We start from the raw sequence: 12,975 nt of genomic DNA, 5'->3' as shown, positions 1-12,975 counted from the left end.
CTTCCACTGGGGAATTGGCTGGACCGGCCCTAGTGGACAGGAATGGGAGGCCCCCAGGAGCCCTCTCCCTAGGACCCTTGGGGCCTCTCCCCTGGGTTCCCCCTACCCCTTGTAGGACTTCAAAGACAGGTGAGGGCTGACTGGAAAGGTGGGCAGGTCAAACAAGCTCTTAAGGCTACACAGCACCCCACTTCCCACCCTCCACCAGTCCTCCTGTCTGCTCACAGAGGGGAGCATCACAAATAATGTGGAGTTGTAAATCCTATAAAGACAATAGAACAATGTGATAGCGATTGATAGGAGTGGGAGCGGGGACTTTATGCTGTGAGGGAGGGAAATGTGTCCCAGGCAGAGGAAACAAATGCAAAGACCCACGTTAGGAAAAAAGAAGCTGGTGGCTGAGGAGAGGAGATGGGTGGGGAGCGAGGATGGGAGGATTTTGGACGGGTATGGCACGACCTGGTTTTTGCGGCCTCCCGCTCTTGCTCCGCATTGCGCTTGGAGTCGTAGAGGTCCAGTGCAGAAGGGGCGGCAGACTCTTGAGCCGCGCCGGGCCACACCGCTTGGGTCCGCCAGGGGGCGCCGCGCTTCCGTGCAGGGGCCGACACACTCCCAGGGCAGGGCTGGAGCGGGGCTGCGGCGGGCGGGCACGCGCGCGCACGCGTCGTGTGTCACGGGGCGGGGCGAGGGCGGCGCGACGTTCCCGGCCTGGCGTCCTGTTTCCGCAGCCCCCGCCGCCTACCTTGCTCCGGCGGGCCGGGTGCGGCCCCATGTACCGCGCGCTGTATGCGTTCCGCTCGGCGGAGCCCAACGCTCTGGCGTTCGCCGCGGGCGAGACCTTCCTGGTGCTGGAGCGCAGCAGCGCGCACTGGTGGCTGGCGGCGCGGGCGCGCAGTGGCGAGACGGGCTACGTGCCGCCCGCCTACCTGCGCCGCCTGCAGGTGAGTGTGCCCCTCTCCAGCCCGGCCTCCACTGCCCCTAGACTGGGCCATCATAGGCTCACAGGACCGAACCCGGAACCCCGGATCCACCGGGACCTCCAACAGATAGGGAGTTTGAGAACTGACCCTGAGACCCCAGACCCACGAGGACTGGGACCGCAAGAGCCCGCACCGCTGCAAAAGACCAGGTCATTGACAGCCACCTCTGAGGACTCCAGACCTACCAGAAGCCTGACTCTGGGACTGAGACTCCTTGGGATCCCGGACCCGTCTGGACCTCATGTCTGAACCCCCCATCTCCATAGAATTCAAGAGTCAGCCCTGAGATTCCAGCACCACCGAATACTGACCAGTTCCCCAGATCCCTGAGACCCCAGATCCTTAATCCGCCCCTTCCCTGGATCCCCAGGATCCCGCACTCTTGCCTCCCACCCTATCCCACCCATCCCCAGTTGGAGCCACTCCTTCCATCACTGAGACCCAGGCCACCCTGGACACCACCTGTTCCCCAACCATTCTCGATGTCCTCACCGCCCCCTCCCACCTTGGACCCTGGAGCCATAGACACCCCCATCCCCTAGATGATCCCGGAAGCCCTGAGGCCTCAGTGTCTTTCACTGCCCTGTACTCAGCCACCCCCTAAGCTCTTCCTAAGACACTCCCCCACCCCCAACCCTCTTTGAGCGGAGGATCCCAGCCCCTGCTGACACTCCCTGGCACTACTCTCCCCACCCTCCCTCACAAGCCTCAGGCCCTGACTTGCCAGACTTTCTTTCTCTGAAAGTGAGGGAGCTCCGTTCCTCCTTGTGCCCAGCCTGGAGTGGGGTCTGCTCCCATTATGAGGAAGTGAGACCTCCCCGTGGCTTCCCCTGGTCTGACTATGGCCCTATTTCCTTCCAGTGGAGGCTGCAGCCCCATTTTCTGTTCCCCAAGAATAGTCCTGCTATGGGGGCTGGGGTGCAGTGTCTCCAGCTGGTCTATTCTGATCACACAGGGATGGAGGGCCTGGAGCCTCCAGGCCTGGCCTGTGCCAGACACCCCGGCCCCATGCTAGTCCCTAGCCTTTAGGAAACATCTTGTCCTAGCCCAGTTCAGGACAAAAATAACAGGATAAATTTGGAGATGTCATCTGGTCTTACCAGAGGGGATGGGCCCTGGGCCCTGGACCCTCGGCCTGATCCCATCTAGGAGTGCCTGGGGCGAGAGTGGGGAGCCCTAGACACCAGGGCTGCTAGTTCTGGAGTGAGGGTGTCAGACCCAGCCTCTCTGGGGCTGGGGGCCTCTGAAGAAAGTCCTGCCTCTTCCCCAAAGTCCTGTGAGGCCCCTCCCCCAGCCAGGGCCTGTGTAGCTGGGTGTTGGGGGAGTGCAGAGAGGCTAGGATCTTCTCTATCTCTTGGTTTCTTTCTGTATATCTCTCTCTGTCTCAGTCTCCCTAACTCTGCGTCTCTGTGTCATTCTGGCTCTCCGCCTGTGTGTGTCTCTTCCTTCCTCCGACTCTCTCCCCTTCTGTCTCCGGCTCTCAATTTCTTTCTGCGCTATCTCTCTCTGCCTGTCCCTCCCCACCCTTCTTACTTTCTATGTGTATGTGTGTCTTTCTCTTTCTCCCCCCTTTCTGTCTGCTGTCTCCCTGCACTCTGGCATACTCATGCTGCCTCGGGGGTTTTGCTGACTTCTGCGTCTGTCTGTCTGTCCCCATCAGGGAAGCTTCTCCAACCCACTCTGGAGTGACATCACCTCAGTTCTGAGGCTCCTATGTAGCCTAATGAACCATGTGTGCCATGGACAGGGGAGGGGTGGAGGTGGCTGGTCCCACAGCTGCTACTGCCTACTCCCTACCCCATGCCAGGCAGGCTGGGTAGATTGGACCCTTGAGTTGCTGGGGATGACAACACAGAATCTGGGACAGGGACCAGGCCCTTCTTTCATATCTGTCCTTTGCTACAAACACAGAACTGCTGCTTTCTAGGGCAGGTCTGGAAGATTCCTAGAACAGTTTGAGGGGATGAGAGCTGGCAGCAGGGGCAGGGAGAGGAGATCCTTCGGGCCCATCCGCAGCTACCAAGGCCTGCAGAAAGCTCTACGAGGACAGGGCTGCTCTGGAGTGTGACCTTGGTTTTGTGAAGGCTCAGCAAGATCCAGAGTGATTTATTAAGGGTTGCAGAGACTATGGGTTCCCTGCTTGGCATCTCAGCATAGGCTCTAAGCCAAGCCTGGGGATAGACTAGGTGTGTACTGTTGGCCTCAAGTTGAGGGTCCCTGGGCTGTGTTTTTGCTCTAGACCTCTGGTTTTCTTTTTTTTTTTTTTTTATAATTTTATTTATTTATTTATTTTTCCCCCAAAGCCCCAGTAGATAGTTGTATGTCACAGTTGCACATCCTTCTAGTTGCTGTATGTGGGACGCGGCCTCAGCATGGCCGGAGAAGCAGTGCGTTGGTGCGTGCCCAGGATCCGAACCCGGGCCGCCAGCAGCGGAGTGCACGCACTTAACCACTAAGCCACGGGGCCTGCCCTAGACCTCTGGTTTTCTGAGACATCATAGCTGAGAACCTCACTGTGGGGTAAAATCCTGAGCAAGGCCCCAATATGTAAAGTGGCTACATGGGAGCCACCCCGTGCCTCAGCTCCCTGAGTGGTGCCGTTTGAGAACCCCGTTTCATATTCTAGCTCAACATTCCCTGTTTACATCTAGCATTCCAGGCTTTAGCTGTAGTGGTCCTCCATCTGCCTCAGGCTCTATCCTGAGCTAGGTCTGGGCTCAGTACCCTCACTTGGTACCCAGGTCTAACTGTACCCCTGCCCCCCCGCCCCCAGGGCCTGGAGCAGGATGTCCTCCAGGCTATCGACCGGGCCATTGAGGCTGTGCACAATGCAGCCATGCGGAATGGTGGCAAGTACAGCCTGGAGCAGCGTGGAGTCCTCCAGTGAGTGTGGGGGAGGGGGTGGTCTTTCAGTGAGTACTGGGGATGTGCTGAGGGCAGGGTTGAGGGTCGTGCAGAGTGGGGTGGAACATGAGGGAGGTGGGAAGTGGAAGGGGCCTGGGCTGTGGGGACCCCCACATCCCACTGGGAGCGTGTGAGGACTTTGGGAGTTGTCAGGTAATTCCTCTGTTAATCTCGCTATCCTTCCATCAGGAAGCTGATCCACCACCGGAAAGAGATCTTGTCCCGCAGAGGCCCCTCAGCCTCCAGCCCTGCATCTATGACCCCATCCACCAGTGACCACTATCTGGATGCTGCTGCTGCCAGGCAGCCCAATGGCGTGTGTCAAGCAGGGTTTGCGCGGCAGCACAGCCTGCCCAGTTCTGAGTATCTTGGGGCAGATGGAGGCCTCTACCAGGTACATGGTGAGAACATCCTGGAGAAGGGAGGTGGGTAAGACTTAAGACTTCGTCCAGAGGCTCAAAGGGTCCACTCGGGTCAGTGAGGCAGCCCAGAGTCATAGCCTGCCCATGCCAAGAGCTCAGGGCCCTAGCCAGGCTGGTACCCCAGATGGCAGCCTGTCCTCCCAGATCCCACTTCTGTCTTCTTAGATCCCATCACAGCCTCGCCGAGCAGCACCTGCCACGCCACCCCCACCCGTGAAGCGCCGAGACCGTGAGGCCCTGGTGGTCTCAGGGAGCGGTGAGAAGGCAGGGTTTGGGGGAATTGGGGGGGCACCCTGTGCTTGGAGTGGTTGCTCTGCCTGTGTCAGGGAGTTGGGGACCCTAGGCTTGGGGGTAGACAGGGCATATGTTGGGGCAACTTGGGGCTCTGGGCTTGGTGGTGAAGGTCTAGCAGAAGAAGTAGGCCCTGTACTGGGAAACAGGGGCCCTGGGCTTGGAGGGGTAGGGGCCCCCAGGGGGCTGCCCCAGCACAGCATCCACTCTCTGCCCACAGGTGGCCGCAACACCGCGCCCTCTGGGGACAATTCTGTGTCCAGCGGCTCCTCAGTCAGCAGCACCTCCCTTGACACACTCTATACCGGCTCCAGCTCATCTGAGCTGGGCCCCAGTTGTTCAGCCACGCCCCCACCTGTGCCCCGCCGAAGCACCCATACCACCATGTCGCAAGCTCAGCCCCCTCCCTCCAAGTTGCCAGCCCCCGAGCCTCCTACAGAGGAGGTGGCAGTTGACACAACCTCAGCTCCTGATGAGCTGGAGACCCTGGGTGCGCTGAGTCTGGGGACCACAGAGGAGAAGGCAGTGGCTGAGACTGCCGTACCCAGGACCATCGGGGCAGAGCTGATGGAGCTTGTGCGGAGAAACACCGGCCTGAGCCACGAGCTATGCCGTGTGGCCATTGGCATCGTGGTGGGTCACATCCAGGCCTCCGTGCCAGCCATCTCACCTGTCATGGAGCAGGTCCTCCTCTCGCTGGTAGAGGGCAAGGTGAGGGTGGGCAGCAGGGCTGGGGGCCTCCCCATCCTTGGCTGCCCTGCCGCCCCCACCCCTTTCCCACCCTCACACTGCATTCAGCCTTCACTTGACAGGTATCTGTTGAGCTCTAGCTCTGGGCCTTCATTGTGCTGGGTCCTGCGGACATTTGAACCTATCCCTGAAGGAGAGAGGGAGGAAGAGCATTCCAGGCAGAGGCTCAGCCTAGACCAGGGCCATGAGGCAGGGCTGAGCTTGGCTTACAGGAGAAAGTGGAAGCAGGCCAGCATGGCTGGAATACAAGGAATGAGGGAGCAGGTGGTGTGGGAGGAGGTGAGACTGGGGGCGGATGACAGTTGAGACCAGATATGGGTGGCCAAGAATTCTCTCTGGCTGCAAGGAAGGAATGGACATAGGGCATGAGACAGGGCAGTGCCTTGTTGGCCGTGGCAGTGGAGAGAAATAGGTGCTTCGAAAGCTGTGACGAAGGCCTAAGTGCTGACTCAGGTGTGCATGAATTGTGTGGGCATCATGGGTGGGTGGGATCCTTGGCCAAGGTTGGGCTACTGGTCAGGGAGCAGGATTGGAGGGCAGTGAGCCCAGTCTACACAATGGGGTCCAGATGGGCCAGAAGTCCCTCCTTAGGGCTCCATGGCTCCTGCAGCTCTGGTTTGGGGTCGAGGGAGCAGTGGGTCAATGGACTTGCCTGTGCTGGGTACAGCAGGCACTGCCCGGCCAGCAGGGTTCAAGGGGAACATGGGAGGTGGATAGATGACAGGCCTGGTGCCACTTTGTGTAGAATCGGAGGGTAGAATCTCAGAGTTGTTCAGTCAGTGACAGAGTCCATGGCCGTCTTCTTGGAGAATGTTTATCCAGTTCTGGGTTGACAGGCAAGTTGGAAAACAGTGCACAGATGTGTCTCACACAGAATCCTGTCCCAGGAGGTTGTCAAGACTAGGGGGCAGTGGAGTTATTTGGAGAGGGGTGTAGAACTGGGCCAGTGCCCTTGGGAGCCTTGATGTTGAGGGATGAGCCATGGGAGCAGGTCTTTTCTAGGAGCTTGAGGGGGAGCAGTGGGGAGGAGGGAAAAGAACCAGGAGCTGATTCTCTCGCAGCTAGGGGCAGTTCTGGTAGGTGAGTCTGGGGGTCCTTGCCTGACGCTGGCCTAGAGCTCATGCCCATGACCTCAGGGTCTGGGTTGAGCTCCAGGCCTTGGGGACTTCATGGAGATGGTGATGGGCAAGGAATATGCTGAGCCTTGCCTTGCCCTCTCCCCCTAGGACCTGAGCACTGCCCTGCCCTCAGGGCAGGTCTGTCATGACCAGCAGCGGTTGGAAGTGATCTTTGCAGACCTGGCTCGGCGGAAGGACGATGCCCAGCAGCGCAGCTGGGCACTGTATGAGGACGAGGGTGTCATCCGCTGCTACCTGGAGGAGCTGCTGCACATTCTGGTACGGGGTAGGGGCCCCACAGGTATCCCCCAGTATGCTGAGCAGCAGCCCCTACCTTGCCCCATCTCTCTTCAATGCTCAGGAGTCTCCCCTACGTGTACTCAGTTTGCTCACATGTGGCTGCACGGCTCAGTAACTATCCCATTTCCTCCTTTTCACAGACTGACGCAGACCCTGAAGTTTGCAAGAAAATGTGCAAGAGAAACGAATTCGAATCTGTCCTGGCCTTGGTGGCCTACTACCAAATGGTGTGTGCGAGACAGAGGGGCGGGGCATGGAGGGTCCTGGGTAGAGGTCGAGGTTCAGTGCACTGAGCACACAGGCTTCCCTGCCAGGAGCACCGGGTGTCACTCCGGCTACTGCTGCTCAAGTGCTTTGGCGCCATGTGCAGCCTGGATGCAGCCGTCATCTCCACACTTGTGTCATCAGTGCTGCCTGTGGAGCTGGCGCGGGACATGCAGACAGACACGCAGGGTGAGGCGAGGGGGAGCTTCCTGCCATCTGTGGGGGGGTTTCCCACCATCTGTAGGGGCTCTGACTGCCTGCCCTGCCTCTCCAGATCACCAGAAACTCTGTTACTCCGCCCTCATCCTGGCCATGGTCTTCTCCATGGGGGAGGCAGTGCCCTACGCACACTATGGTAAGAAGGCAGGTTGCTTTACCTGCTGACTGCAGAGAGCCCACAGCCAGTTGAAGATGGCGCCCATGGCCTAAGGGGCTGGGGACCCACTGACCATAGCCTGACAGGGATAGGGTGTCCACAAGGCTCACAGAAACCCAGGGAGGCTGGGTGGTGTGGGCAGGGGCAGGGCTGCAGACTTCCCTGTGCCCTTCTCCCAGAGCACCTGGGCACGCCCTTTGCCCAGTTCCTGCTGAGCATTGTCGAGGATGGGCTGCCCTCGGATACCACAGAACAGCTGCCGGATCTCTGCATGAACCTGCTTCTGGCTCTCAACTTACACCTGCCAGGTGGGGTTGGGGCCCAGCGGGAGGTGGCTGACCAGCTAGGGGGTTCTCCAGGCTTGGCACCTGTGCTCTTGTCTACACTCCTGTCCTTCCTCAGCCCCTGACCAGAACGTCATCATGGCTGCCCTGAGCAAACATGCCAACGTCAAGATCTTCTCCGAGAAGCTGCTGTTGCTCCTGAACAGAGGAGGTGAGGGTCCAGGAATCTGTCTGGTGCCACTTTGATGTCCTGTGACTCCGTGACCCCCATAACTCCCCAGGGGTGACTCTGGGCTCCCTGTGAGACCCCTCTTCCCCCTGCCTCCTAGACGACCCTGTGCGCATCTTCAAACATGAGCCTCAGCCGCCACACTCCATCCTCAAGTTCCTGCAGGACGTGTTTGCCAGCCCTGCCACGGCTGCCATCTTCTACCACACGGACATGATGGCGCTCATCGACATCACTGTGCGGCACATCGCGGACCTGTCGCCTGGAGACAAGGTGCCTGGAGGTGGCTGCAGCGGGGATGGTAGCTGTGTAGAAACTGAAACAAAATGGGGGGACATGACACTGAATGGAGACGAGGGACAAGGGCACTGCTGGAGCCAGGTAAGTGTGGGAGGCCACTCAGAAACCATGACAGGTGTGCCAAGACGTAAAGGAGCCAGGCATGAGGTGATCTGGGGGTGGGCTATCTGGAGAAAGCTGGAGTGGAGGGAATAGTGGGAGGTGAGGAAAGAGGAGGTAGAGTTTACACAAAGCCTTGGAGGTTGTGATCTCTTCTCAGAGGAAGGGGAAGTGATCTGATTAACATCCTGAACGTAATATAGGCTGTATGAGAGCACAGTCTCTCATACAGTCTACATTAGGTAGAGGCTAGAGGGATGCTGGTGAGGAAGCAGCCGCAGCTGTCCGGGGGGTCCAGATGGCCGGGGGAGAGGCTGTGGCGGTGGGAGAAGAGGTCAGCTTTGCGTGTGTTGGAAGTGGGTCTGGCAGGGCTTGTGGCTGGAAGTGCTGGGGTCAGGTCAGTGGATTGGGCGTCTCAGTGAGGAGGAGCAGCAGCTTGGGTGTCAGATTGGAGGGGCTATTGGAGCTGTCCAAGCCAGAGGGGCTTGGGGGAGGGCTGAGGGAGCGGGTGTTGGAGATGGATTCAGGGCATCTGTGGAAGGTAAGATGGCCAGGTCTTAGGGATGGATTGGAAATGGGGTGTGTGGAGAGAGAGGGATCAAAGATGACACTTCTGTTTCTGGCCTGTGCTTTTTATTAAGAACATGAGAAAGGCTTCAGCTTTGGGAAGATGGGGAATATCATGAGTTTGATGGTGGATATATAGGTTTGAGGGCTCTTTGAGATATGCAGGAGATGACAAGTGGGCAGTTGGATATTCTCATCTGGAACTCACCGGCGAGGTCCAGGTGAAAGGTATGAGTATGGGTCACCACTTGAAGCTGTGAGTATGAATGAGATCTTCCAAGGTGAGAGGATAAAGTGAGAAGCAGAGGGCCTCTGACTGCAGACAGTGGCACCAGCATTAAAAGATGGGCAGAGAGGGCCTTGCCACCTCTCTGAGCCAGGACTTCCCTGGGCCAACCACATTCTGGGACTGTTTGTGTCTGGGATGATTCATTCATTCACTTACTTATTCAACAACTGTCGAAGGCCAGTCCTGTGCGAGGTACATTCTGGGTGCTGGGGGTGCAACCCTGACCTTCAGTGGTGTGAGGTGGTCCGCAGCCCTGGGGTCAGTGTAGCTGCCATGAGGGAATAGTGGCCTGTCCCTGTCTGGTAGCAGTCACAGTGCCTCCCTGGAGTCCCTGAGCTTGCCTGCTCTTCCCACAGCTGCGCATGGAGTACCTCTCCCTGATGCATGCTGTGATCCGCTCCACACCCTACCTGCAGCACTGCCACCGGCTACCCGACCTGCAGGCCACACTACGACGCATCCTGACCGAGGAGGAAGTCTCGCCCCAATGCCAGATGGACCGCATGATTGTCCGAGAGATGTGCAAGGAATTCCCAGTGCTCGGCACGGCCCCCAGCTAGCACCTTCCTCTCCTCTTCCCTGCAGTCCTGGGCAGGGTGCAGGGGACTTGGAGGCTTGGCCCTAAGAATGTTTTGCACTGACTGTGTGAGGGGAAGTGGTGGTGGAAAGGACCTGAGCAGGGCCCGCACCTGAAGTAGAGGTAATGTGAGGGGCCCAGTGCAGGTTTGGGGACCACGCGCTGGGAGCTATGCTGGGGTAGGGGGAATGTGTCAGCTGAAGCCCCTCCGTCTCCCAGTGGGCTGCCTCTTCAGCATGCCTGCCTCCCAACATACACATGCATACTCAGAGTCCTGCTGCTGCTCCAGGCTGGGCCAGAACCCCCATCCCCACCCTGCCTGGTCTGTGTCCTGGGCCTCAGCAAGCCATGTCCTTGGGGTGAGGGGGGGCGCCTTCCGTCAGCTCTGTTGTTTGCCTTAGCTTTGCAGTGAGTGCTGCTCATGTGCTCCCCCAGCCCCACTCCCCATGGGGGCCACTGCCCCTCACTCCCACCCCCAGGAGTCTTGGCCAGGCTGCTGCTGTGAAAGCAGAATCTTGGAGATAGACCATCCATCCCGGAGCCTCAGAATGGGATGGTGGCGCTGAAAAGTGACAGAATCTATTTTCTCTGTAAAAATGTAGACTGAAAAGCCATGTATATTGTTCTACGTGCTGCAGCTCACCTTTGGAAATAAATCACAGGCATCTGGAAACAGGCTTCCCTATATGGTCCTGGGTGGTGGTGGGAGAGGATGGGCAGGGGCGCTGAGGCCTCAAGACCTCATCACTAGCTTGCCCTAACCTCTCCTGCGTGAGGAGGTGATAGTCCCTGACAGGCCTGTCCATCAAGGTCCCTTGAGCCCTATTTCAGCCTCTCTTCTCTGAGTTCCCACTTCTCTTGGGCCACAGCCGAGTGCCCCATGGTCCATTTGCAGGTGACTTACATCCAGGCTTCACTTACATCTTTCTTTGCCTTGAATGCCGTCTCTCTCTCCCCTGTTGAAACCCTAACCTTCATTACTGTTCTCAAACGAAGCAGGTGCTGCCCCAGCCCTGGCCTCCCCAATCGCCTAGGCCCTGCTCAGCTCTGTTTCCCTTCCTCATTTGTCATTGGGCCCAACAAGATCCCCTCATTTTGCAGCCTCAGCAGAGATGTGGTAATTACAGTAGAGCAAAGAGAGTATTTCAACAAGTGTGGGGTTAGATTTGCACTACTGTTTGAGGGGAATTAGGGGCCAACGTTAGGCCAAAACTTCGTTTTCCTTGTGGGCTCCCAAGCTAACAAAGACTCTTGTCATAAGTGGGAGAGGAGAGTCAGGAACCTACAGGCAGACACAAGTCAGAAGTACTTTTCATCAGTTCCCTTCATTTTTTACCTAAGATGATTTCATCACATGATTCCACACATCCAGAATCGTTGATACTGTGACTTCCGGTCACGACTTTTCCTTTTTCATTGGGGTGCTGAAGGCAGAGGGCTCTTATTCTCCCAGCAAGACTATAAGGCAGCAAGAAGCACAGAGAGGCCAGGGCTAGTGGCGGAGTCCCCAGGAAACAGGTCCTCAGGAAGCTGAGGCAGGAACACTTGACAGAACCTGTGGAAGCGAAGCACAGGAGGCCGATAGGGAGACATCCTTCCTTAACTGTTGACTCTTTCAGAAGGTTAAGCACACAGGCTCAACTGGATCTGAGGAGGGGATGACAAAATGGCCCCCAGTAAAGCTCTGTGTGGCACAACCTGGTCACTCCTCTTCATCCTGGAGGCATTCTGCCTCCCCTTTCTCATCCAGGATCAATGACATTGACTTCCAGTCACGACTCTTTTCTCATTGTAGTGCTGAAGGCAGAGAACCATGAGTCTCCTCCTGAGATAGTGTAATTCAGTGAAAAGCACAAGTCCTCAGGAAGCTGAGGCAGAACATTTGACAGCCTCTGTGCCTTGCTCTGTCCCCTGCTATGATGCACATACTGATCTTGTGGGAAGAGCGGGGCTGTGCTGCGCGATCTGTCCCAGTGCTGGCACCTGTGACAAAGTGTGGCCCGACGGCAAGAGGATCAGGAGCCCCTGCTGCTTCTGCACAATTGTGCAAGGGGCCCTTGCACTTGTTTGTAAGGGATGCAGGAGGCCCACCTGACAAAGTTAAATGCTGGCCCCTGGCAACAAACAGACGCTCTGCGAGGGTCCAAGACTCCAGCACCCCCTCAGCAAACACTTTGATGATGGTCTCACAACACAGAATTACAACCACAAGGGAAAATGATGATTAGCCAGAGAATTCCTCAGGGAGGGGACTGTCTGTGAGAGAAGGTTTTGGCTGCTTGGAAGGATGGGATGTAGCTAGGCAGGGAGAGGGCAAAGAGAGAAAACTAAGCTGCTCAAAGAAAGGAGTGTGGGTGGGGTTGAAAAGAAAAAACTCAAGAAATTTTGAGGGGCAATGAGGGATAGGAGTTTGGGCTGACCTCTGGACTAGAAATAGTGCCTTTAGGTGCTGGCGCCATGACTGTGGAAGATGCGCTGTGGACCACAGGTTGCAACTCCAGGTTGCACAGGGCAACTCCAGGGTAAGGGGTTAAGTGAAGATCACCTGCCTGCTCAGTCCCCAAAAGATACAGACTGAGGCTCCAAGGAGGTGAGGACAACCTTTTCTTTTTCTCTTGTTTTTATGGAAGAATAACATACTATGAAAAGTACAGTATGCAAAGAGTACAGCTGAATGAATTCCAACAGAGAATGCTAAGATGACCACTACCCTGGTCAAGAAATAGAGTATCACCAGTCTCCAAAGCCCACTTGTGCACCCTGTCTTAATCACTGACTCCCTCTTCCTCCCCAGACCTCCTCCCTAGAGGTAATTGCAGATAAGTTTTGCCTTGTTAATGTAAATGGAATCATACAGTATAAACTCTTGTTTCTGGCTGCTTCACTCACCATTAAGTTTTTGAGATTTGTCCATGTCATACTATGTGGTTGCAATTTGTTCGTTCCCGATGTTGTGGGATATACCCTCATTTATCCACTGTTGATGACCTTTTAGTTGTTTCCAATTTATGTCCATTACGAATAGTGCTCTCAGGAGCATTGTACATGTCTTCTTGCACATATGCATTGTACTGGGGGGTATGTTCTCAAGAGTGGAATTGCAGGGTCACAGGCAGCTACTTCCAGATAGTTTTCCAAAGTAGTTGTACCAATGAACATTCCTCCAGTAGTGCTGAGAGTTCCAGCTCTTCCATATCTTTCCCCAAACTTGGTATTGTCAGTTAT

General features: G+C 56.6%; 1 protein-coding gene across 1 annotated transcript; it reads left to right on the top strand.

The window, feature by feature from the left end:
• The first annotated feature begins 701 nt into the window (after positions 1-701).
• Positions 702-12,732, top strand: NCKIPSD (NCK interacting protein with SH3 domain). The gene is made up of 13 exons (XM_058557779.1): positions 702-941; positions 3,754-3,863; positions 4,074-4,278; positions 4,472-4,562; positions 4,818-5,308; positions 6,574-6,744; positions 6,906-6,992; positions 7,080-7,218; positions 7,304-7,384; positions 7,585-7,713; positions 7,808-7,900; positions 8,019-8,191; positions 9,530-12,732. Exons 1-13 carry the CDS (start codon positions 771-773, stop codon positions 9,731-9,733), a joined length of 2,145 nt encoding a protein of 714 aa, XP_058413762.1. The 5' UTR covers positions 702-770; the 3' UTR covers positions 9,734-12,732.
• The last annotated feature ends 243 nt before the right edge of the window (positions 12,733-12,975 follow it).

This window comes from Diceros bicornis, chromosome 2 (assembly GCF_020826845.1).
Source record: "Diceros bicornis minor isolate mBicDic1 chromosome 2, mDicBic1.mat.cur, whole genome shotgun sequence".
Classification (NCBI taxonomy): Eukaryota; Metazoa; Chordata; class Mammalia; order Perissodactyla; family Rhinocerotidae; genus Diceros; species Diceros bicornis.
This window is presented reverse-complemented; position numbering and strand designations above follow the sequence as displayed.

What these genes read in the sequence shown, in the direction of transcription:
- NCKIPSD (XM_058557779.1), top strand. Translation starts at nt 771, where the DNA reads ATGTACCGCGCGCTGTATGCGTTCCGCTCGGCGGAGCCCAACGCTCTG. An exon ending in TCTCGCTGGTAGAGGGCAAG is followed by an intron (nt 5,309 to 6,573) that starts GTGAGGGTGGGC and finishes CTCTCCCCCTAG; the next exon opens with GACCTGAGCACTGCCCTGCC. An exon ending in AGTGCCCTACGCACACTATG is followed by an intron (nt 7,385 to 7,584) that starts GTAAGAAGGCAG and finishes CCCTTCTCCCAG; the next exon opens with AGCACCTGGGCACGCCCTTT.